Source organism: Hypomesus transpacificus, chromosome 18 (assembly GCF_021917145.1).
Source record: "Hypomesus transpacificus isolate Combined female chromosome 18, fHypTra1, whole genome shotgun sequence".
NCBI lineage: Eukaryota > Metazoa > Chordata > Actinopteri > Osmeriformes > Osmeridae > Hypomesus > Hypomesus transpacificus.
Genome location: NC_061077.1, coordinates 2,179,914 through 2,202,801, shown reverse-complemented (window position 1 = coordinate 2,202,801; position 22,888 = coordinate 2,179,914). Strand labels below are relative to the sequence as shown.

The window sequence follows — 22,888 nt, the reverse complement described above, 5'->3', positions numbered from 1 at the left end:
ATGGAAATACAATAAAAAATAATAATAATAATGATAATAAATACAACACTTACAACTTTCTTCAAAGCATTAACTTTTCAATGTCCTCCCATGTCTACTACTCAACAAAGGGGAAATGAAACGCAGATATTACGTCAGTGTGCCTATTTCCGCTGGATGTAATAACCACTTCATTATTATAGTAATAATGAAGCCAGAAGCCAAAAACAGGAACACAGCTGCATCGATGTTGAATGACTGATCAGTTCCTTATTATGCAACAGTGCGTGTTTGGGGCTACACACATGCATTGTGTTGGTGTCAGGTGGATGTTACGAGGGGGGCTGGTGGAATGATCCCTTAACTCCCCCAACTTTTTCATTTGGGTGTGGAAGATCAGTTCATATTGAAACGAAACACGACTGGAGGGGCTCCAAGTTTAATAATGTGTTATGTCTACAATCTGTTTGTGTGTCCTTGGTGCACGAAGAATGCGGTTGGCTTTGAATGGCCTACGCGCCTATAGAACTTGCGGTATACTGGTCTGTCGTTCCAGAGCTGTAATAGCCTAATGTATGCGCGCACAACTCTAACCATCGCGGTCCCTTTAATTGTCTCCGCTGCTGCCGTACCGATGGTGGGTGAGCGAGCTAGCAAGCGAGTGCGCGCGCCTGAGGCCTGACAGTGGGACAAGTCACGAGAATGATGAGACTATGGATCTTGCCCGGGACACGAGCTGGACTCTACAGTGATGGAGAATGGCCTGTCCGGTAAGTGGAGGACTGGAGGTTTTACAAACATCGGTACACATCACATTGATACATTTTTCCAGCACTTTCTTTGCTTTTTTAACGTGAACTATACCAGTTTGTACTGTGGCGGCTTAATTCTTATGTAATGTAGAAATACATGTAGTACACATTAGAGTCAGACTAATCCCCCCAGCCGTGGTTGTAGAGTTGTTTGGTCCCGCGGTCTGTCGTAGAAAGAGTAGCATAGGCTACTGTAGCCCACATCATGAATTTACGTACAATCAGATTTGACACCTGTCTCAGGTATCTTATACGTAAGAAACCTGTAGCGCAGTGTCTGAGGTCAAGCGAACCTCACCATTAACCTCAACAACAGTTAGTTGCCATCTGCTGTATTAGGAAAACCTGCTTTTTGGTTGGAGAAAGTGATTGTCGATTAGTTCCAATTAGTTTTACTTTTAGTTAGAATTCAGAACATGTTCTTTAGAATAACGAGGCAGTAATCTGCAACAATTCCTTTAAAAAACGGTTTGCTAAGACACATGGCAAAGCCCCGCGTTAACATGTGGAACTGTGTGCGTCTCATGGAATTGTAGCCTACTTTAAGGGAAAGGCCACAGGAAATATTGCTGCTCCAACTCACCATTTTATCATTGTAATTTAAAGGCCGAGTTCTTGTAAAATGTGATTCAACACGGGTTGTAGCCAATATGCTAACCTGTTTGCGCTTGTGTGTGAATGATTAAAATGCAGAGATAATACATTCATGTTTTACTGTACTTCATAGCACTTACTTAGCATAGGACTTGAGATGTTTAGGTTTTACGTGAAAACATAATACACTGCTTTCTTTTGGGTGGAATACTGCGAGACAATATCATTCATTGTCACTCATACTCTGATGGACAAGGGATTGACAGTTCATGTGATGGACATAGCCTAAACCAATCGTCCAGCCGTGGCACCGGGTTGTGACTCAAACGTCCAATCCTCTTAGATATGAGGAGGGATTAAGGAATGGATTTGCGTCCGCTTTTGCAGTCCCCGTGGGCTGATTGTATTCGGGTTATACAGTGTTTTGGACAAGCCAGGTCTACATTGTCAGGGAGATGTCACACCGAATTTTTAACAATTATTTCATTTAATCACAACACCTTCATGTGTTGGGTATCTTGTTGCAGTTGTTGAGTGGGCCCACTCTAACCTCGTTCACACGATTTCTCCCCTCACCGCTCACCTTGGCTTGTTTAAAGAGACTGAAAAATCAGAGACTGGCACATTACGCACATTACGCTCAGATTTCTAATTCTAATTTCCAAGTTTCTATTTGTAATGCAATGGGGGGTGTCGGTGATAAATCTTGCCCAGGTTGCCAAAAGTGCTAGGACCGCTACCGTGTGTGGTAACTTATCGAAGTTCAGTTTGGTCGGAGCTTCGATTTAGCAATGTGATCTTGACGCAAAGTTGTTAGTACGCTGTCCATGGTTCTGTAATATTCTCCTATTTTCTCTGTATCGCTCGCTTTCTCTCACTCCCTGCCACCCCCCCCCCCCCAACTCGTCTGTGCCCTGTACTTTGGCTGACAGAGGGCAAAGACATTAGAGGGCAGAAGTACCCCCCTATCACTCTACCACCCACGGTAAAAACCTGAAGTCTATATTACCAGTCTCACAGCATTCATTTATCTATCAACATACGCCTTCTTTCGGTCCACTGCTGTCGCCAACATCAGTGCTAGAAAATACATTGGTACTGTTACTATTACCACTATGCTTCTTATAGGGCTTATAGGAGTGGTCATATTACTTCCTATATTGGCCTGTTAGTGAGTTTATATGACAGTGAATTCCACAGGGGTTGAGAATCAAGCAGTTCTGTTGTTGCAGGGTACATGTCCAGACATGGTCGCGAGCTCCCATCCTGCCTGTCCAACAGCGCTGGTCTCAGGGGATGGTCTTGACTGTGCTGGTGTGGTATTGACTTGTCCTTGTTTCTGACCCCCCTCCCTTGTCTTGATCACTCTCTCTTTGTGCTCTGTTTGTTTCTGCCTCAACTTGTACCCCAGCCTCAGCCTCTGTCTCTGCTACTGTCTCTGAAACACTCGGATGTTCTCAAAGTTCACCTTCTCTTCCTGTCTCCTGCTTTGTCCTGCTTGAACAGGTATTTTCACAATGTCCTCATGCAGCAACAGGATGACCAGATTGTCCATCTGCCCGTGGGAGAGCTCAGAACCTGGCAGTAACTGTTACCATCTAAACTTAGAATCAACCAAGACCCACACTGCAACTCTGACACATCCACCTCGAGTGGCTGACGTCAGACGCTGACTCAAGACCTGGCTCCATCACCCTCTTCATCCCTTCATTCTCATTGCCGAAAGAGACCTAACAGCACGACCAGGCAAAGGGGAGAACTTTTAAGTACGGCACACTGAAAGCCAAACAAGATGGCGGTTTCTAGGAACTCTTCTTCTCCTGCCCTACGGGGCGTTTTCTTGCTGACGCTCCTTTCTGAGGGGAAATGAACCTGATTCTCTGTTTTTAACGATCTTTTATCTGTTTTCCTGTCCAGTCATGTATAGCTGACGCGCCCCAGCGCGTACAGTCAGGCCTTCTCTCAGAACAAGATGCACAGTGGATCCAGAGGCTCCGGACATGAAGGCAGCTCTTCACGGTCGCCACGGTTACCCAGGTCCTCCAAGCAGGGTCCTCGCAAACTGGGAGGGGCCAGCGGGTCGGCGTCAAAGACAGGTGTGGAAGCTGGGACAGTGGTGGGATTGAGATCAGGGCTCGCACCCGGTTCTGTGTCGGGGCTTGCGCCGGGGTCAGTGTCAGGGCCAAGAGCAGGGCCTAGTTCAGGGTCTGGGACTGGGGCAGGGACGGGATCAAGGAATGGGTCGCGATCGAGGACAGGGACATGGTCGGGATCAGGAGAGAGACCAGGGTCAGGCTCCAAATCGGGTACCACCGACACAGGTGGTAAAACCATGTCTATGGAGAACGTCCAGTCCCTGAGCGCTGCCTACACCTCATCTGGACCCGTCTACCTGAGTGACCGTGACGGTCTGGGGTCATCGGGGGGTTACCCCAAAGGAACCATGACCCTAGGCCGCAACACCACCCGCAACACCAGCCGGACCTCTTACGCAGACCGGACCACAGCCATGGGCAGCAGCCCCAACATCACCTCCACCTCCTTGGGCACGGCCCACTCCCCAGACGCCTACGGGGAGCAGCACACCCAGCATCTCCAGACGGGAGGGCCTTCAGGGCTGCTGCGGCAGGCTGGCCGAGGTGCATCGGGCCTGGGCTCGGCTGTGGGAGGAGAAGGGTTGTCACTGGACCTCCAGGATCAGCTCAGGGAGCTGCAGAGAGAGAACGAGCTGCTGCGGAGAGGGGGGGAGGGGAGGGATGGGAGGGAGGTGAGGGAGGTGAGGGATGGGAGGGAGGGCAGGGAGGTGAGGGATGGGAGGGAGGGGAGGGAGGTGAGGGAGGTCAGGGAGGGGAGGGATGGGAGGATGGGTTCCTCTATCAACAGTGTGAACTTCTGGAGCCCAGAGGTGAAGAGAGAGAGGGGGATGAGGAAGGAGGAGGGCGGACGCACCTCCATACTGAAGGACCAGTACAGGACCAACCCGGATGAGACCCAGGTGAGTCCACCAGTGTGTATGTGTTCTCTGTGAACCCCTTATGTCACCACAACCACAACCATAGCACAGAGCAAGACAGCTGTGTGCTGTTGGTAGACACACACACACACACACGCACACTCAGTTCTTGACACACTTCCATGGTTGTTAGATACTCCTGTCAGTGGTGTAGACATAGGGCCCACAGAAGCCTTGAGCCCTCAGGGTGTGCACTATAGAGCTGTTCTTAAAAAAGTTACCATTAATACACATTCCTTTGAGTGCTTTGTCTGAAGCACTTCTGCCTTCGTACTTTGTTATCCCCCTCAAGGTTGTCAGTGAATTCATACAGTTCTGATTCGTGCCCGAGTACAGGGCTGCTAATACTAAGTGACTTAGCGCAGAAGGGGAACAAAGACAAGCTTCAATCATGCTCAGCTACTGGAGGCTAGTCCTCACTTTGTCTCTCTGGGGTTGTTTGAGGTGCATCTCTGTCCGTATCTGTCTCTGCCTCTATCTCTGTTACATCTTTGTTTCTGTCTCTGCTTCTGTCTCTGCCTCTGCCTCTATCTGCTTCTGGCTTTAAAGGTAATTCTGCCTGTCTCTGCCTCTGTTTCTGCCTCTGCCTCTATCTGCTTCTGCCTCTAAAGGTACTTCTGTCTCTGCCTCTGTTTCTGCCTCTGCCTCTATCTGCTTCTGCCTTTAAAGGTACTTCTGTCTCTGCCTCTGTCTCTGTCTCTGTCTCTGCCTCAGTCTCTGCCTCTGCCTCTGCCTCTGCCTCTGCCTCTGCCTCTGCCTCTGCCTCTGCCTCTGTCTCTGTCTCTGTCTCTGCATCTGTCTCAGTCTCTGCCTCTGTCTCTGTCTTTGCCTCTGCATCAACCTCTGTCTCTTCCTGTCTCTGCATCTGTCTCTGCCTCAGTCTCTGCCTCTGCCTCTGCCTCTGTCTCTGTTTTTGCCTCTGCATCTGCCTCAGTCTCTGCCTCTGTCTCTGTCTTTGCCTCTATTTGGTTCTTCCAATTAAAGGTACTTTTGCCTCTGTCTCTGCCTCTGCGTCTGCCTCAGTCTCTGCCTCTGCCTCTGTCTCTGCCTCTGTCTTTGCCTCTATCTGCTTCTTCCTTTTAAAGGTACTTTTGATCATTACCTCCTATGCATGTATGCATGTGCACACTCTCACAAACACACACACACGCACACCCCCCTCCAACCTCCCACTGGAGGATCATTCAGCCGTAATCATTAATAACCACAGCTCAGATCGGATTATTGATCACTTCACAGGTTCTGTCCAGTCAGTCTCATGGGTTTTCTCCACATGATCATTTATCTCTTGAAATCCCATCTTCTTTCTCCTTCATCCTGTTCCCATCCCATAACATGTCACACGTTCGCACAGTGCATTTGCTCCCCTCTCCACACCCTTTCATTCTCCCTCCTCTATCTCTTTAGGTATCCTCTATTGTTTCACCTCCTCCTTTCACCTTCTTCTCTGCCTACCCTTCCTTGGCCGAGGGGGGGGAGGGTTCTGGCTGTAGATGACACATTCTGCCACATTAGCATAACAATGTCACCTTTTCCTTCATCGACAAAGGCTTGACCTCCGGTCTGTTTTTGGCCTTAACCATCTGCTCATCTGTGTGGTCAGTGTGTGTGTGTGTTATGCGTGTTTGCGGTTTGACACGTGCGTGTGAGACGGAAAGGGAAAGGGATGAAGAGACTAACCCGGGCAGAGAGCGCGCCAGACGCCCGCGCGCGACACGACGCGTCATGGTTTCCGTGTCTGTGCGTGCCTCCTCGCTCTGACAGGAGCAGCTCCCCTCGTCCTCGTCTGGCCTCATTAAACATTCGCTGTTTTGCCGGTTGAATCTATTATGGATTTCAAACATCACCTCCCACCTCTCGACACGTCCCGTCCTTGGCGCCCGGGCTGTCTCGCCGGCTCTTCAGCTGTGTAGTCAGAGGGACATTGGAGGTGGTGGCACAGATGGACGACCTGTTGAAATGTCCTCCAGTCAGTCATGCTTTGTTTGCCGTGTTTGTGCGTCTGTTTTCACTCGTGTCTACTGGCGTTGAAGCTTTGGGGCTTGGGGTACAACTGGGTAAGCCTAGTTTCAGAGCTTGGAGTCTCCAGGAACAGGTTTGGACTGTTCTGATTTGGTCGCCGTCTCCATGGTTTCCTAGTGGTGTGTCATCTCAAGTCCTAAACGAGCTCAAATGAAGAAAAGGTCTTTGTTTTCTTACGAGGTCACTGCAAGCTATTTCCCACACAATATTAAAGCTCTCATGGTCAAAACTAGTAGTTTCACATAGAGGACATAAGAGGATCATGCATGATAAGATTAAAAGCAGCTTTACATTTTCTATACTGTGTCTGGTGTAAACCCACCAGTGTCAGGACTGGTGGGTTTACATCTATGTTCAGTTGCAGGCACCTGCTAGAGGCAGCCACCTAGTGGAGATTTATTGGTACTGAACAATTGGTCAACAATCAACATTCTTACAAATCTCTGTTCTTGAATGAGAATTATTTATTCCAACACACGTATGGTGTGGATAACAGGTGTTTCTCAGTATGCCTACTAGTATCTATGGTTGGTCTGGTCTGCTCCATATATGTATGTTTGGTAACGTGGAATTTCATCCGTAATAAAGAGCCCTCCCCTCCTCTCCTCTCATCCCCTCCCCTCCTCTCCTCCCCCCAGCATCTCCTGCTTTCTGTGGCAGAGCTCCAGGAGGAGCTGAGGGCCCACAGGGAGCAGAACTGCCGTCTGCAGCAGGAGGCCTCCAGCTCTCAGAGGGACCTCCAGGTGGACCCCTACCAGCAGGAGCGTCGGGGGGGCTTCAGTCCCGTCCACAGCCCCAGACACAGCCCTGCTGGCCTGGGCACCAGCCACAGCCCCAGCCCCGGCTCCAGGCAGAGCCCCAGACAGAGCCCCAGCAACACTTACAACTCCAGACACCACCAAGCAGACATCCAGACCACCAGTCCTGGCTACGGCATCTCCATCCCCGCGCAGAGGCACAGCCCAGCCAGCACCTTGGTCGCTGGGCCTCGGGGCAGCCCCAGCCACCTGTACAGCCCCGGACACCCAGGCCCCAGCTCCAGCCCTGCTCACCCCCGCAGCCCCTGCCAGGTCCCGGGGTGTGATGGCTCGTCCTCGCCCCCTCCCAAGGACCTCACGGAGGAGAATTTCAGCCACCTGCAGTCGGAGCACGAGCGGCAGGCGAAGGAGCTGTCCGTCCTGAGGAGGACCATGGAGGAGATGGAGCTGAGGATCGACTCCCAGAAGCAGACCCTGGGGGCCAGGGACGAGTCCATCCAGAGGCTGCTGGAGATGCTGCAGGGGGGCCGGGGACAGAGGCCAGGGGTCGTCTCCATGGCTACGGAGGAGCTCGGCCATCTGGAGGAAGAGAATCTTCACCTGAGAGAGGTGTGTGTCACATGACATCTATACATATTACACATGACATGTATCTGCCTCTTTTCTTAAGATATGTGTGATGTGTGTGTGTGTGTGTGCGTTTTGGATCATTTCCCTTTAAGAAAGTATGTTGATGTCATAACACCCCCTACTGGAGCTTGCTTGTAAATACATGGTCCACATCCCACCCACAACCCAGACTCAGTAATTGTGTGTGTGTGTGTGTTCAGCAGCGTGTGAAAGCAGAAAGCTGATTTGGTTGTAGTGATCAGCTCAGCAGGTCTAATCAATGGGTCAGATTAGTGCAGAGAGAGATTTAAGCCTGCACTCCTTACTACGCTCTCGCACTGTTCCTGCCTGTGTGGACGTGTGTGTGTGTGTGTGTGAGTGTTAGAGACAGTGAGAGAGTAAAGAGAATAATAAAACAGTTTCTAAAATAGGACCCTCTCCAGCTCAGCATGCCTACGTTTGGAACCTCACGGTTCATGGAATTGTTTTCTGAAGGTTCTTCTATGGTTCGTACGGGTCCTAGACAAGCCTGTATGCTGGGATTCAGACTCCTCACAATCACACTATCCTACCCAGTTTGCGTGTGTGCGTGTGTGTGTGTGTGTGCCGTCTGAGGGCTGGGAATAGACAGCTCTTGTGTCCTGGCTCCTGCCATGTTTATTTTTAACTCCTAAATCTTCTTAGTCTTTAATTTCTGACCCAGTGCTGTCACTGAGGGTGTGCTTGTGGTTACAACTTTGATTAAGTTAGGTTTAGGTTTGTTTAGTGCTATTATGGTGTGTGTGTGTGTGTGTGTGTGGGGGGGGGGTGTTTGACATGTATGTGACCAGCTTATAGAGCCTTACACCAGGACACGCCCTGTAACCTGTTGCAGTGGCTGATGGGATATTTCCCCTTGCCAGGGGGTTTGGTCACCGCGGCAACTCGGAGCTGCGAGCGTGGGGGTTTGGGCCCATGCTTGGACGCTACAACAGGAGTGTGTGTGTATCTGTGTGTGCATGTGTGTGTGAGTGTGTGTGTGTGTGTGTGGGGCGGGGAGCTGGCTTTTCAGCGTGTGTAGAAGGTGAGTACACACTCACTACCAAGATATTTATAACTGTCCATCAGCTTAGAAGAGACACTGGGCGTGCTACATAGAAGGTATGAGAGCGGGAGAGAGAGAGAGAGAGAGAGAGAGAGAGAGAGAGAGAGAGAGAGAGAGAGAGCAAGAGAGCGAGAGAGCGAGAGAGAGAGAGAGAGAGAGGAGAGGGAGAGGAGAGGGACTGTTTTTCTTGGGTAGAAAAACAGGGTTTGTTTGGATGAATATTAATCGGTGATTAATGAGGGAAAACATGCGGACCGCCCTGATTGAGAAGAGAGGAACTGTTGTCTTCCACTCTGCATGTCTGAGCCTGCAGATGGGCTGAAGGAGAGCCTGTGAGAGAGTGTGTGTGTGTGTGTGTGTGTGTGTGTGTGTGTGTGTGTGTGCGCAAACACCATGTTCACCATGAGTGGCTGTACGGAGCAGTAAGATAGCTAGGCAGCCTAAGTATAGGCACCATGAGTCAAGCCGGAATGCAGTAATTTAGCCTTACACTTACACTTGTCATTGTTAGCAGGGGCAGGGTGACTGTGGCATGGAGGCTTGTTATTAGGGGAGGAACTACTCTCTGTTCATTTGATGACTTTCAACGGAAACCAGCTCCAACTGCCTCACATTACTGTTGCCATTACTCCCCTTGAAATTACCCGCTCTGTTTGCTTTAGGACAGGATAATAAATACCTCTAATTTCTCCCTCCCTGCGCCTTTAATTTTCCTCTTCAGACAAGGGTTAAGGGGTAGAGAGAGAGGGAGAGAGGGAGAGAGGGAGAGAAGGGGAGAGGGGGAGAGGGAGGGAGAGGGTTCCTGTAGCTGCTGTTGACCTGTATAAAGTGAAATTAGCACCTCGTTTTTTTGTTTATATTATCTTATTTTACTCATTTGGAATTCCCTGGATGCTCCCTGTGGGTCTTTGTGGTCTAGGTCAGAGGGTAGTGTAAGGGTGGATGTGGCTGTGTGTGCATTAGCACAGGCTGTTTTGCAGGCCTTCAGAGAAGAAGTAGTAGGGCCTTCCTCCCTCTGTCTCTTGTCTTCCATCCATTTCTTTCTCTCTCTCTGTCTCACTAGTCGACCTGCTAAGCGGCAGTGTCAGGGTACTGTGTGTGTGTGTGTGTGTGTGTGAGAGAGAGATGGGTGGTTCTTATTCCTCAGCTCTGACTCCTAGTGTGATGAGTGCCGTCAGAGTCACACACACCTCTGCTTGTACAGTTGTTTGATCCTTCGAATAGCCGTCCCTGTACCACAAACGTGCGCTCTATGTGCTGCACCAGTGTTGTCCACTGAGGGGCAATACTCCACAAGATATGGCTGGTGGGCCTGCGAGAGAAACATTTCAAGAGCCCAGTGTTGACTGACGGGAGGCCAAAAGTGGCCTGAAAAGAACACAATCGCACGCACGCACACCCGCCCACACACACACACACATCCACACATACACACCCACACACCCACGCCAACGCACACACACAAAGTCGGAGGCATAAATCTGGGCCTAATCGACTCTCCCCTGCCGCCTGCTCCCAAAAGACCCAGTAATAACAACCGCGCCACTGGCCTGTTCCTGCCCAGCTCTGACCTGCTGCCAGTGGCAGAGAAATGAGCTTCAGGAGGTCGCTGCTCACACAGACACACACACCCAGACGCACGCACACACACACACACCCAGACGCACGCACACACCCAGACACATACACACACCCAGACGCACACACACACCCAGACACAGACACACATGCCCAGATGCACACACACGTTCACACCCAGATACACACATCCATACCCACACGCAAACACTTCCACGTACACACTCGCACTCATGCATGCACACGACGCTCGCACACTAACCCAGAGACTTACTTTCAGTCCCACCAAAGTTTGCATGGACACACTCATATACCTACTCAGACTATACTACAAGAACCAAGGTGAAAAGAGACTGGTTAACCAATTAGAGGAGGGTTGTTGGGCATGAAGGCTGTTGTGTATTTGGAGACGGTTTAGCTAAGGTTGACTGTAGTATAGTCTTGGAGTTAACCCTCCCCTCCTCTCCACCCCCCCCCCCCCCCCCCCCCACACCCACACAACACACACACGCACATCTCTGTCTGTGCTGCAGGCTGATAGGCTATCTGATGTGGTTAGTGTAATTGGTCAAAGGCTTGTTGGGCTCTTTAGAAGCTGTCTTCTGATTCGCTGCCCCGAATCTCCACTAACAAACCTTCTCAACTGTCATTAACCCCCCCCCCCCACCTCCTCGCCACAGACACACACACACAACATGCATACAACACACACACACAACACGCATACAACACACACACCAAAGCGCAGACACCCAGGGCACTGCATACCCGACACACTCTGCTGATCCCACAGAATGTTTGAGCGGAAAAAGTTTATCGGGACAAAATTACACTCCTCCTCTTCCCCTCTCCCTCTTTTACCCCCCCCTATCCATCCATCCATCCATCCATCCAGGGTGCTCTGTCTAACACTCTTGCCGTTTCACACAGTCTCTGTCCTTTTGAAAGCACACTTACAAGTCAATGACTTGATAGACTCACACACTATTTGTACATTGGGGGCTAGACCTTTAAGAAAATATACAAAGCTCAGGGAAGTTTTTTTTCCATCCTCCATCTGGGTTTCTGGTATGATTGGTCAGTGTGTGCTTCTCTGTGTGTGTGATGAATGTGACACCAGTGCCTCGGGGCTGAAGTTGAACCTTTCGACCATTTCCTTTGTTTGGGGATTCTGGCAGTCATTGATATAAAGTTACTTTTGATCCTATTCATTCCATATGCCCAGCGCTTTGACACATATGGAGAGAGAGAGATGCTTTGATGACTCGCTGTCTTTGATGACTTCATTTCCCTTTAGTGGGGCAGCATAGGAACGTGGACACCCTTATGATGTCTTTATGAGGACTGAGCACGCGCATGTGGATACACATTAACCATCAATGCTTCACCACTCCACACACACACAGTGAAGCAGTACACACACACTCATACACACTTCAGGATAGTGTGTTGTTATTGTAAACACACACAAACACACCCATAGTAGATGTGTTTGTTACGAGGCTTTAATGCATCAGAATATCACACACAATGCGTGTGTCTCTGTATGTGTGCGTGTGTCGGTGTGTGTGTGTTCCTGCTAATGATTGTCTGATGTTTTTCCTTATGTCATTCTGTCTGATATTCTGATGTTCCTGTGATTGGGTCTCCTCCATGTCTGTCTATCCCATTGGGCAAAGAGGCGGTGTTCATCATCAAGCAGCGGCTTGAAGGTAGAGTTATGATCTCCAGCCTCCTGCCTTCTGCATAAAATTACATTATTTTGCCTCTAGCATTAAGCTTGTATATTATAGCCTTTCCCCTCCAGCCTCTAGCCTCCAGCCTTTAGCTATGGCTGGGCGATAAAACGATCCCAAAAATCTACACAAGAAAATCTTCCACGGTAACGGTGATACGTTTATGAGATGTACATTTTCGATACAGTTTTTTGTTTTCCGTTTTCCTATACCAACAAAAATACTACAATGATACAATCGTTTTGCAAAGGAAACATTTTCACCTGCCTGCCGGTAAATATTTAGCCGCAAAAACTTGAATAATCATAAACTGTGCAACAGAAAACAATAGTAACGCAATCGGTAACGAGATGAAAATGTTGACACCTTTCATCTCTACGTAGGCTAGGCTACTGAAAACTGTCTGAGTAGTTACATATTAAGCTAGTCTACGTGCGCGTCGCAAGCACACCCGTCCACTGAGTAATGTGAGATAATAGTGTGCCTTGCTGGTAGCAAGCATACATTAACCTGGTTTCTTCAGGGGTTCTGTCTAAAGAGAATACTTGTAAAACTGTAAATTGTTATTATTAAATATTTAGGCCCCATTTAGATAGTTATGGACATCGATCGATGTAAAAACTTATTGTGATTTTTTTTTTGGCCATATCACCCAGCCCTGCCTCTAGCTTGTAGCCTCTAGCATGTAGCCTCTAGCTTATAGCCTCTAGTTTATAGCCTCTAGCTTGTAGCCTCTAGCTTGTAGCCTCGAGCTTGTAGCCTCTAGCTTGTAGCCTCTAGCTTGTAGCCTCTAGCTTTCAGAACTTAGACTCCGGCTTCCTTACATAGACACTAGTTGTTGTTCTAGTTCTTGTGGGAGACTAAACTTACTGTGATAACTTGGTTTAGACAACCCATAATAGTTTTGTGTTCACTTTTGACAACAGTAGTCCTTTTTCACTATTTTATACAAGCATATTAATAAAATAGGTTACTTCCCAGGACAAGTTTATACTGTTCTTTGAAATGGTGCATGTGGACACCATCTTATGTGTCAGTGTTGACATCAATTATTAATAGTTGAAGCTTGGCGATAGCGCATGTGCTTGCAGAAAGTGTTGCTAAGCGAGAGCTTTAGTGTGTTAGACATAGAGAGAGAGAGAACGAGAGAGAGGGGGATGGCAAGAGACAGAAAGAGATTGTGGCACCAGTAGCTTCAGTTTGGCACCCTAGCTACAGCACCTCTAACGAGGGTTTACGGTCGCTAAGGGAGACGTAGGAGCAGAAGAAGGTGGAGGAGGAGGGTGCGTCCCACAGAGACAAGGACAGAACTCTCTGGAACAGAGCGGGACAGGAAGAGATCCATACAGTAGCTGCAGAGAAGAGAGAGCTAGTGACATTCCAGCGTGTGTGTGTGTGAGAGAGAGAGATAGAGAGAGATAGAGAGGAAGTGAGACGATGATGAATCGTCAGGCTTACTTCTACCGTGTTCCTCCTCAGGAGTTGCACAGGAGGAACCAGCTCCAAGCAGACCCGACCAAGACCAAGGCCCTGCAGACTGTCATTGATATGAAGGTAGGCCTTCCTCACACCTCAGAGCAGCCCACTACACGCCATCCTGAGCTAGTCCCATACCGATGCACGCACACACACACACACACACACACAGCCTGGCCCGCTCAGCCATCCATACACACACCAAAATTCATTAGTGATCGATACTGCTATGATCAAGGATATGTTGTCCGTTGACCTGCCACTGATCTGGAACCCGCACACAGATCTGTCCTACTATAATGTACTACAGGCCAGTAGTTCACCCAGACTGTGATATCAGTTTCATACAGAAACCTTGTCAATTATTGATAATCATTCTAGTGTGAGGAGAGGAGGAAGGAAGGATCTAATTGCAAACATTCGCACCCACACACTCACACAAACATACTGTTCAAACACGCACACACTCAAACATACTGTACAAACACATACGTGTGGAGTGTGTACAGAGGCCATTCCCAGGGTGCATATTGGTCCATGCTGAGTTGAATACTTACTCAATTTGTTTCAAATGTCACATATGGAAGCTTTCTCTCTCATCCTGACTCTTTGAAGTAAGTGGAAGCTGTGAAAAATGCAGTTGACTGCACATGTGTGCACGCACATGTACACACATGCACACACACACGCAGTCAGCACATGCTTTCCACAAACGTGGATGTTTTACTGCTAAACCACAGTTATTTTTCACACACACTCTGTGATTTGTCCACCCATTAACAAACTGCATGTGTTGGAACAGAGTGTGGGCAGCGTTGTAATGGCATGCTCGCTTGGGTCTGCTTGAAACTGTATTTCACTGGTGCATCGTAGCATTCCAGAGCCAGACACCTAGCCAGATACTGAGTCAGGCAGAGGCATGTACACAGATACAAGAAGAGGGATAGTTTCACTTCTCTGTGTGTGTGTTATTGAGCGAATTGTATGTTTGTCAGTGTTTAAATGTGTGCTGTTTTGTGTCAGTTGTGATGCTGTGCGTGTGTGGGTTTTGTACTGTGCTGAATTGTGTATGTTTGTCGTGTGATTTCAGACGACAGCGCCCCCTTTCTGTTTTGATCCTGATGTTATCTGGCAGGTACAGTAAGAGTGGCACTTTTTAAAGACTCGTCTTTCCTCTCCCCTGCTCCCCTCTCATCTCCCCTTCCCTCCTCTCCTCTCACAATCACTCCTGCGAATAACTGTGGCCTGCATATAGTGTGTGCCGGGAGGGGTGGGGGCATTGATGTCAGGGGATATAATAAAGGTCAGATGCTTGCATTCTGCCTGTGGTCTCTCTGCCTCATGGCATCATACAGCCTGCTTCCATTTATTCAATTACCAGTGCCTCTCCTCCAAGGCTTACCGTTCCATGTATGTCTGGTCCTATGGAGCTGAACAACTTCAGGGACGTGCCCTGTTCCATTCCCTCATAGACAGGGGGAAAAAAAACAAACATACTGTATACAGTACAAATGCACTCAGGATGGACTACCTAGGGATGTGTTCCAGAGGCTGTTGTGCATTACAGTCTAGCGTACAGGATGCCTCAGTTTACACTGCTAAAGAAGGCAGAAGAATTTGCTTGTCTAATACGAGCAACAGCTCAGCTCAGATTCATTACAGTGGTTGGCAACAGCATTTAGATGGGCCCCTATACATGACCTAGGGGTGGTCCAACTAATAACAAACTATCATGTGCGTGCTCACGTTAGCATCTATGTACTGGCCCCTAGACGTACAGGAAAGTGTCATCTTAGCTGGTTAGCTTAGCCCTCTTGACCCCATGACTATCCTTCCCTTTGCTGCTTTCAGGTAAAGGCTGTGTCACAAAGTCATCTTCTTTCTCTGTCCCAACCTCCTTTGCAATGCATGACTTGTCTTTCGAAACCGTATCCACCGAAACTCCGCATGAGCTTTCAAAACAAACCATAGAGTGGATAGCTGTTTATAGGTAGCTCCAGGCATCCTAAGACCCCCCACGGAAAACCCTAGAACACAAACCGGGTTTACGTCAACGACGACAGTGTGTGTGTCAGAGAGAAAGCCTTCTGACAGTGTGTGACATCTGTGGCTTCTCCTCGGGGTGGTGGTGGTGGTTCAGGACACCAAGATCTCCTCCCTGGAGAGGAACATCAGAGATCTGGAGGACGAGGTCCAGATGTTAAAGACGGGCGGCCTGCTCCACCCAGACGACCGCCACGAGGAGCTGAAGCACGCGGAGCTCTACAAGAGCCACTCCAAGTTCATGAAGACCAAGGTAGAACATTCCGGGTGGTTCTTCTGCCCCGCATTCGTGTGAGCTGCTCGGTTCCGTCTCCTCGGCTCTCTGCTGCGTGTGCGCATGCTCTTTGAAACGCCACCTCGCGACTCTCCCGAGTTCTTACAGGACAATGTGGAACTTCAAAGGGACTGCGCAGTGTGTGGTTCTGTTTAGCGGAACAAGAAATATGATTTGAAGTTCCTGTTCTGTGTGTGTGTTGCTCTCCTCTGCATGTTCGTGAAGGAGGAAGGTCATGGGAATGGGCCGCTCGCTGCATGGCTTTAGTCTGGTTGATTTGTCTGTTTTTCCTTAGGCAGTTTGCCTGAGGTGTTTTGCCTACTGTTTTCTCCTCTTCGCATGCTTGAGTGATCATGTTTGTGCTGCTGTGGTTCTGTAAAGGTGTTCTGTTCAGAACTGTGAGACCTGCTTGCCATGACTCAAATGCAGTCGCGACGACAACGCTTTTATCCTAAAGGGAATTTGAACCTGTAACCTCTGGCTTTGCAGTCAAATGCTCTACCACTGAGCTATACCCCGCTGGATTAGAGACATTGATTCAGTCTTGCCGTTACACAGCTCTCTGATGCACTTCCTGCTCGGCGTGATTGTCCTGATGGAACAAACTGGTATCCCCTGACGATTAAAGGTGTCACTTTACCTCACTTTCTTTAGCCAGCAGGAAGCTGGCATTTCACACCACCCGGGTCAGGTTTCGTCTGCCCTGAAGTTCTGTAGCTTTATGTTGGTTTATTCATAAGTAGTGCAAGCACACACACACGTACACACATACGCACCGGCCCACACAAACACACACACACACATACACACACACACACACACACGTAGATGAGTAGGTAGATGAAGCCTGTGCAGAGGGTGTGTTTGACAGTGAGGTGTAGGGTTTCATAGACTTCATAGCTCTGTCTGAGTGTCTGTGATGGCCTGGCTCGTCGAGTAGCGTTTCATGTGAGAATGTTTCTCTTTGCTTAGTTAATGGCGCTCTTTGTAAGCCCCATTTGTCAATGCATTGGGGAAGTTCCTGATGCAATCACAAAAGGATGTTTTTATGAATGGAGCCTTGACAGATGACTGTGAGCTTACAACAGCAGAGGAAAGAGCTCTCTCCTCACTGGAACGTTCTGGAATGATATACATCACTGTGACGGCTAGGGTTTGGTCTCGGAGGCCTCGTCTTTCTGCAAGCGTACACACACACACACACACTCATACACACACACACACACACACACACACTCATACACATGCACACACACACACACACACACACACACTCATACACACACACACACACACTCATACACACCCACACACACACACACTCATACACACACACACACACACACTCATACACACACACACACACATCCACACACTCATACACGCACACACATCCACACACTCATACACACACACACATGCACACGGATATACCATAATGTGGTGGACCCTCTCAGGTACTTCACTTTTGTCTGACCCATATGTCAGCTACACACACACACACACACACACACACACACACACACACACACACTGCCAAAGTCACGTCTCTCTCATGGCATCTGTCGTCAGCAGTATCTTCCAGGGGGCTGTTCTTTCAGCACCAGGCCAGGGTGGTGCTGAACACGGGGGGTGGAGGGGCGGAATGAGTTGAGAGGAGGAGGAGGAGGAGGAGGAGGAGGAGGAGGAGGAGGAGGAGGAGGAGGAGGAGGACAGGAGTCCCAGGCCTCTCTGGTTTGCCATCATTCCTTTCAGGTGTTTGGTCTGTTGTCCCAGTGGGAAGAACATCAGTTAGGGTTTAAACTCATGTCATTACATGGCTATTCCAATGTAACTACATTGTTGTACTAAATAGGCTTTTTTAGTAACAAAGTAATCGGTGTACATCTAAATTGTTAACTTTTAATTTATTAAATCATTTGTTGGTTTAAAAGGAGAGTTGTGTCATCCAAAGATTTAAAAGGGGCATCCTGGCCATTCATTTTCTAGAGTCAGTCAGAAAGATATCTTGTATTATTGAACTGAAAAACTGGAATGTTTATTCATTCCTGCAAAGCCTGTTTCACTCAGCCATTTGTAAACACGTCTTCAAACCCAACTGTTTAGTCTCTGGAGGGCTGTTAGTCAGCAGTTTCACCTAGCTTAGCGGTTGTTGTGTTCTTGTGTTTTTGTTTCTTCAGGACAAACTCTCGTCCAGCGTCCCAGTGTCTTCCAGGGCTGCCCCCCCACGCCATTTAGACCCCACCCTCCTCCTCTACCAGCAACCTTGGATAGCACACCGCCCAGAAGTACCCCCTCCCATGCCTCCTCCCTCCCTTTCACTTTCCTCTGTCTTCAGATCTCTCGCTCACCTGCTGAATCTCCCGGCTCTTCTTTTCTTGTTCTACAGTTCTTCTTTCACTCGCTGGTCCACGTGCTAGTCCTGTCCTCTTCCTCTCCTCTCCTCTCCTCTCCCTCCTTATTGGTCCAGTTCTGGCTCTGAATTTTCCCTTTCATGACGTGTTCTCTTGTCGAGCGCCACAATTAAGAAATCTTCCCTCCAAATCAGCCTGTTGAATTTTTTGGCACCAGTGAACGCAGATGATAATCTCCTGCACATACCGAACCCTCTCGAAAAGACAGAAAAAAGAAAGAACACGGGGTCAGAACCCCCCCCTTCCCCATGCACTTACACACACACACACACACACACATATATACACACTTACACAAATGGCCCATTTGATTTCCTTTGTGGTTTTCGGTGCTGGTCTTACAAATCTTTTCCCTTCAGTTGCACCATTTTCTAAACCAATCATCAGCCTGCCAGATATCAGAGTGTAGCATTGCCCCCTCATAAGTCTTGTTCTTCCTCTGAGTGTTTCTCCTGCTCTCCAGTTGGCTGTTGGGATGCAGGGGCTCCTCAGGGTCTCCGGAGAGGCTTTGCAGGGGCTTCACAGGGGCCAGTGGCAGGACTGGGACAGGACAAGACTAGGGCTGACTGGGTTGCACAGCAGAGCATTTTTTGGGGGGCACCTTCACAGCTAAGACACAGAGGAAACCCTATACATGACATCAGAGGAATCCAAGATCATATGAATGCGTCTGCCTCCACATCTTTGCATTAGACTGAATACCATCCCAGGGTAATCAGAAAGGATCAGTTCAATCGATCAACGATCATGAGTTGTCCTAAAACCATATATTTGAATCATTCGAATACGAGTTGTTTTGTACGGTACCCGTACGATACATGTTCATCCATCTGAGTCGTTTTGACCCGCATTTCAGTATTTCTCGACCGTTGGTTCTGTTGAGGGAGCGTGTGATGAGAACCATCTTGCTGTGGGCTCGGAGGAGCAACAGGAACAGAGCTCCTTTACTTGATCTTTCCCACTCCCTAAACTGAGCATCAGAGGAGATATAGGGTGTATCCAGATGAAGGTGGCTCCACTGTGGCCTGCAGGGTGCATGCTTGGTACTGCTTGTGTGTGTGCTAACGCAGAAGGACCTGCATGCTGTGTTCACCAAGTCTTGTGTTCTTGTGTTCAAGGGTTGATTCACGTCCATTCAGGGATGCTAGCCTGTTTTGCTAACACTGTGTGTGTGTGTGTGTGTGCTGTGTAATCTACAGATAGACCAACAGAAGCAGGAACTGAACAAGAAAGAATCGGACATGCAGGCCTTGCAGACCAAGCTGGAGACGTTGACCAATCAGAATTCGGATTGCAAACAACACATTGACGTGCTGAAGGAGTCTCTTAACGCCAAGGAGCAGCGATCATCCACGCTGCAGACTGAGGTGAGTCTAACACACACACACACACAAGCACAAAGTACATACACACACACAAGCACAAAGTACATACACACACACAAGCACAAAGTACATACACACACATTATTGTTCTTTCACTCTCTCTCTCTCTCTCTGTCTCTCTCTCTCTCTCTCTCTCCCTCTCTCTCTCTCTCTCTCTCTAAATGGGTACCCTGCCTACTAACTCGCCCCGCCAGGGAGAGAGGCAGATAGAAACTGGCAGCGTTTTCATCTCTGTCTTTTGAAGTTCTGAACTCTGTGGGTCTAATGATTTTATCAGTCACACAGCCATAGGGGGTGGTAGGGTGTGTTAATGTGTGTGTGTGTGTGTGGGGAGGGGAGGGAGGGTGGCGGTTAACATTTTTCTGCAAACTTCTCTAGAGTTTGGAACCGATACTTTAGACGGCTTCATGTTGAGCAGTGGAGAGCGTCTCACTAACGATGTCCACTCTTCATTACAGGAAGCAATTTGGGCCAAAATTAGGTCTAATTGTCTGTACATGTGCAAAGAATGTTTGGCACATGGGTAAGGGGAATATATCTCACTTAAGAAATTGGCATTTTCTGGGTGGTGTGTGTCAGTGTGCATGGAGTTTGTTCTGTGTGTGAGTGTGTGTGTGTCTGTGTGTCTTAAAAGGGTTCATGTAGAACAGACCAGAACCCACCTGACTCTCAACCCTATCCCTGACATGGCCATCTCCTCTCCTCCTAGAAGATGCTGGCATAGGAGCCCTCGTAACTGGATCTGCCATTCCTACACACACACACACACACACACACACACACACACACACACACACACACACACAACCTGTCAGTCCCGATTGCAGCGCGCTCGTCTCCGGCCCTCTGTGCTGTGCTCTCCTTCATGTGGCATGTTCCCCCTGGCCCGGGGAAGGCTTGGGTTTCCTGACTAGGAGAGTTAAGGAGGGTTAAGTGGCTAAAGGATGAGCCTGTCTGTAAAGTGGTGGAGCTCTTTACCCCCCCACCAACACCACAGCCCCCCCCTGCATTCCTCCTCCACCCCTGTCACTCAGCCAGGCGGAGACGACAGGCTTTCTCACGGTGTGCCTCGGACTCTGTATCCACCCCCCCCCCCCCCGCCGCCCCTCCCACCCTCCTCCAGCACCGGCCTCCCCATTACCATGACGATGTTCCCCCTCCATCTTTCCCCTCCTTCCTTCCTGCCCCTCTTGTTTCCTTTCCCATCCCTGATTCCCCCCCCTCTGCATTTGCATACTGTGTGTGTATAGTTGAGTGTGTGTGTGTATATGTACTGTATGTTTATATGTGTGTGTATACATCTACTTGTGTGTGTGTCTTCCAGAGATCCACTCTTGAATAGCCTTCATGGTGGAAACAAAAGCGGAGAGGGGCTGGGAACAGAGGAGGCAGTGTGCGAAAGAGGGATGACAGAATGGAAGGGCATTTATATGTCAGTCAAAGCTCGGGACAGCTCTCTAAATAGGGCTGATTGAATCCATCTCTCGATTACTGGAAAATTTGAAAAATGATGTGTGTGTGCATGTGATCTGTGTGAAAGCATTTTGCTGTTAATATCAGCAGTAATGTAACCCTTTAATAGCTCGGTGTCATTCTATCCTCAGGAGAGCAGAGTGGTGAAATGATACACCCCTGATCAGGTAACCTATAACAGGCCTCCCTACATATTTAACCAGCCAATGGGAGAGTGACAGGAAGCTGGGCTGACATGGATTGGTACCGTGCACTACAGTTGCCATGCTACCAACTCTAGCTTTTAAATGGAGATGAAGAAGTTTCTTTTTCTGGAATATTGTCTTTGTTTTTGTCTGTTTGAAAGCATAAAGAGATATTAGATAAAGAGGAAACATGTATGTAACTCTGAATGAGAGAGTTTTTATGGAACATCACCCATTTTATGGTTTGGTTCCTATCCTGGTTCCTCTCCTGGGTTCCTCTCCTGGTTCCTCTCATGGTTCCTCTCCTTGGTTCCTCTCCTGGTTCCTGTCCTGGTTCCTGTCCTGGTTCCTCTCCCCTGGTTCCTCTCCCCTGGTTCCTCTCCCCTGGTTCCTCTCCCTTGGTTCCTGTCCTGGTTCCTGTCCTGGTTCCTGTCCTTGTTCCTCTCCTGGTTCCTCTCCTGGTTCCTCTCCCCTGGTTCCTCTCCTGGTTCCTCTCCTGGTTCCTTTCCTTTGGTTCCTGTCCTGGTTCCTCTCCTGGTTCCTCTCCTGGTTCTTGTCCTGGATCGTCCTGTGCTCTCTCTCTGATGGATGTTCTTGAGAGCTAGTGAGTTGTGAAGGAGCTGTGGACTCTCCACCACACAGCCTGAACCCTGCTGAGCTCTCATCCTGTCTCCCTTCCCCGCTTCTGAAGCTCTCTCACTCTCCTTCCCTTTCTTTTTCTCCTCTGTGTCTCCCTCTCTCTCTTTCTCCCTCTCTCACTTCTGCTCTGTCTCGTGAGTAAGGCCACAAGGTCCTGCAGGTGAGAAGTAGTCAGCACTGAAAAGGTTCAAACAGTCACCACAAACGGAGCACTGAAATCTGGAAAGGCACCCGAACGTCCCTCCTTTAGCTGACCACCCTGACCTGGCATGACATTGCCACGACCCTTATTTGAACCGTCGGTTTTCAAAGCAGACGATGACTTCATCTGAACCCGTTTGACCGCTGTCACCAGTCCTGGGGCCCGGCCCGTGTTCCCCGGTTGCGTCCGTGTGGTTTGGGACACGGCGCTAGCCGAGCCCCCCAGAACAAACATGGCGCAGTCCAAAGTAAAGACCCCGCGTGTTCTGGAGAGACCATGTGGAAAACCCATAAAGACGAGTTATAGGGGTCAGAGGGAGGAGGAGATATTTAATGGTTTACACAGAATGAGAGGTAAACATGCGCGAGTGCAAAAACACACACACCATGTCCACATACACATACAGGACACTGGGACACTAGAGGAGATACAGCAGCTGACATTAGGTAACATTAAGGGACCGGGGCATGATGATATTTAGGTAACAGGTGTGTGGAGAGGAGAGCAGAGCAGAGGAGAGGTGAGGAGCACATTCAGATATGACCCTTCAAGGCACTGTCAGTCAGCTCCCCTCCTCCCCACCTCCCCTCTCCCCCCTCTCCTCCCCTCTTT

At 49.1% G+C, this 22,888-nt stretch overlaps 2 protein-coding genes across 2 annotated transcripts; both read left to right on the top strand.

Annotated features, from left to right (window-relative positions):
* Positions 1 to 299: 299 nt before the first annotated feature.
* LOC124480198 (hyphally-regulated protein-like) lies at positions 300 to 4,113 on the top strand (the record flags this gene model as incomplete). The annotated part of the gene is made up of 3 exons (XM_047039302.1): positions 300 to 749; positions 2,892 to 3,151; positions 3,303 to 4,113. A coding segment is annotated over exon 3 (756 nt), but the record flags the coding sequence as incomplete, so codon positions are not given.
* A 135-nt stretch (positions 4,114 to 4,248) lies between these two features.
* LOC124480197 (ERC protein 2-like) lies at positions 4,249 to 20,501 on the top strand. The gene is made up of 8 exons (XM_047039301.1): positions 4,249 to 4,380; positions 7,059 to 7,787; positions 13,665 to 13,739; positions 14,752 to 14,796; positions 15,802 to 15,957; positions 18,159 to 18,266; positions 19,592 to 19,759; positions 20,487 to 20,501. The coding sequence occupies exons 1-8, from the start codon at positions 4,249 to 4,251 to the stop codon at positions 20,499 to 20,501; spliced, it is 1,428 nt and encodes a 475-aa protein (XP_046895257.1).
* Positions 20,502 to 22,888: the final 2,387 nt, after the last annotated feature.

Excerpts from the sequence above, each read along its gene's own strand:
- LOC124480197 (XM_047039301.1), top strand. The coding sequence starts at position 4,249 with ATGGGTTCCTCTATCAACAGTGTGAACTTCTGGAGCCCAGAGGTGAAG. Across the intron at positions 13,740-14,751 it reads AGACTGTCATTGATATGAAG|ACGACAGCGCCCCCTTTCTG; the intron begins GTAGGCCTTCCT and ends GTGTGATTTCAG. Across the intron at positions 14,797-15,801 it reads ATCCTGATGTTATCTGGCAG|GACACCAAGATCTCCTCCCT; the intron begins GTACAGTAAGAG and ends GTGGTGGTTCAG.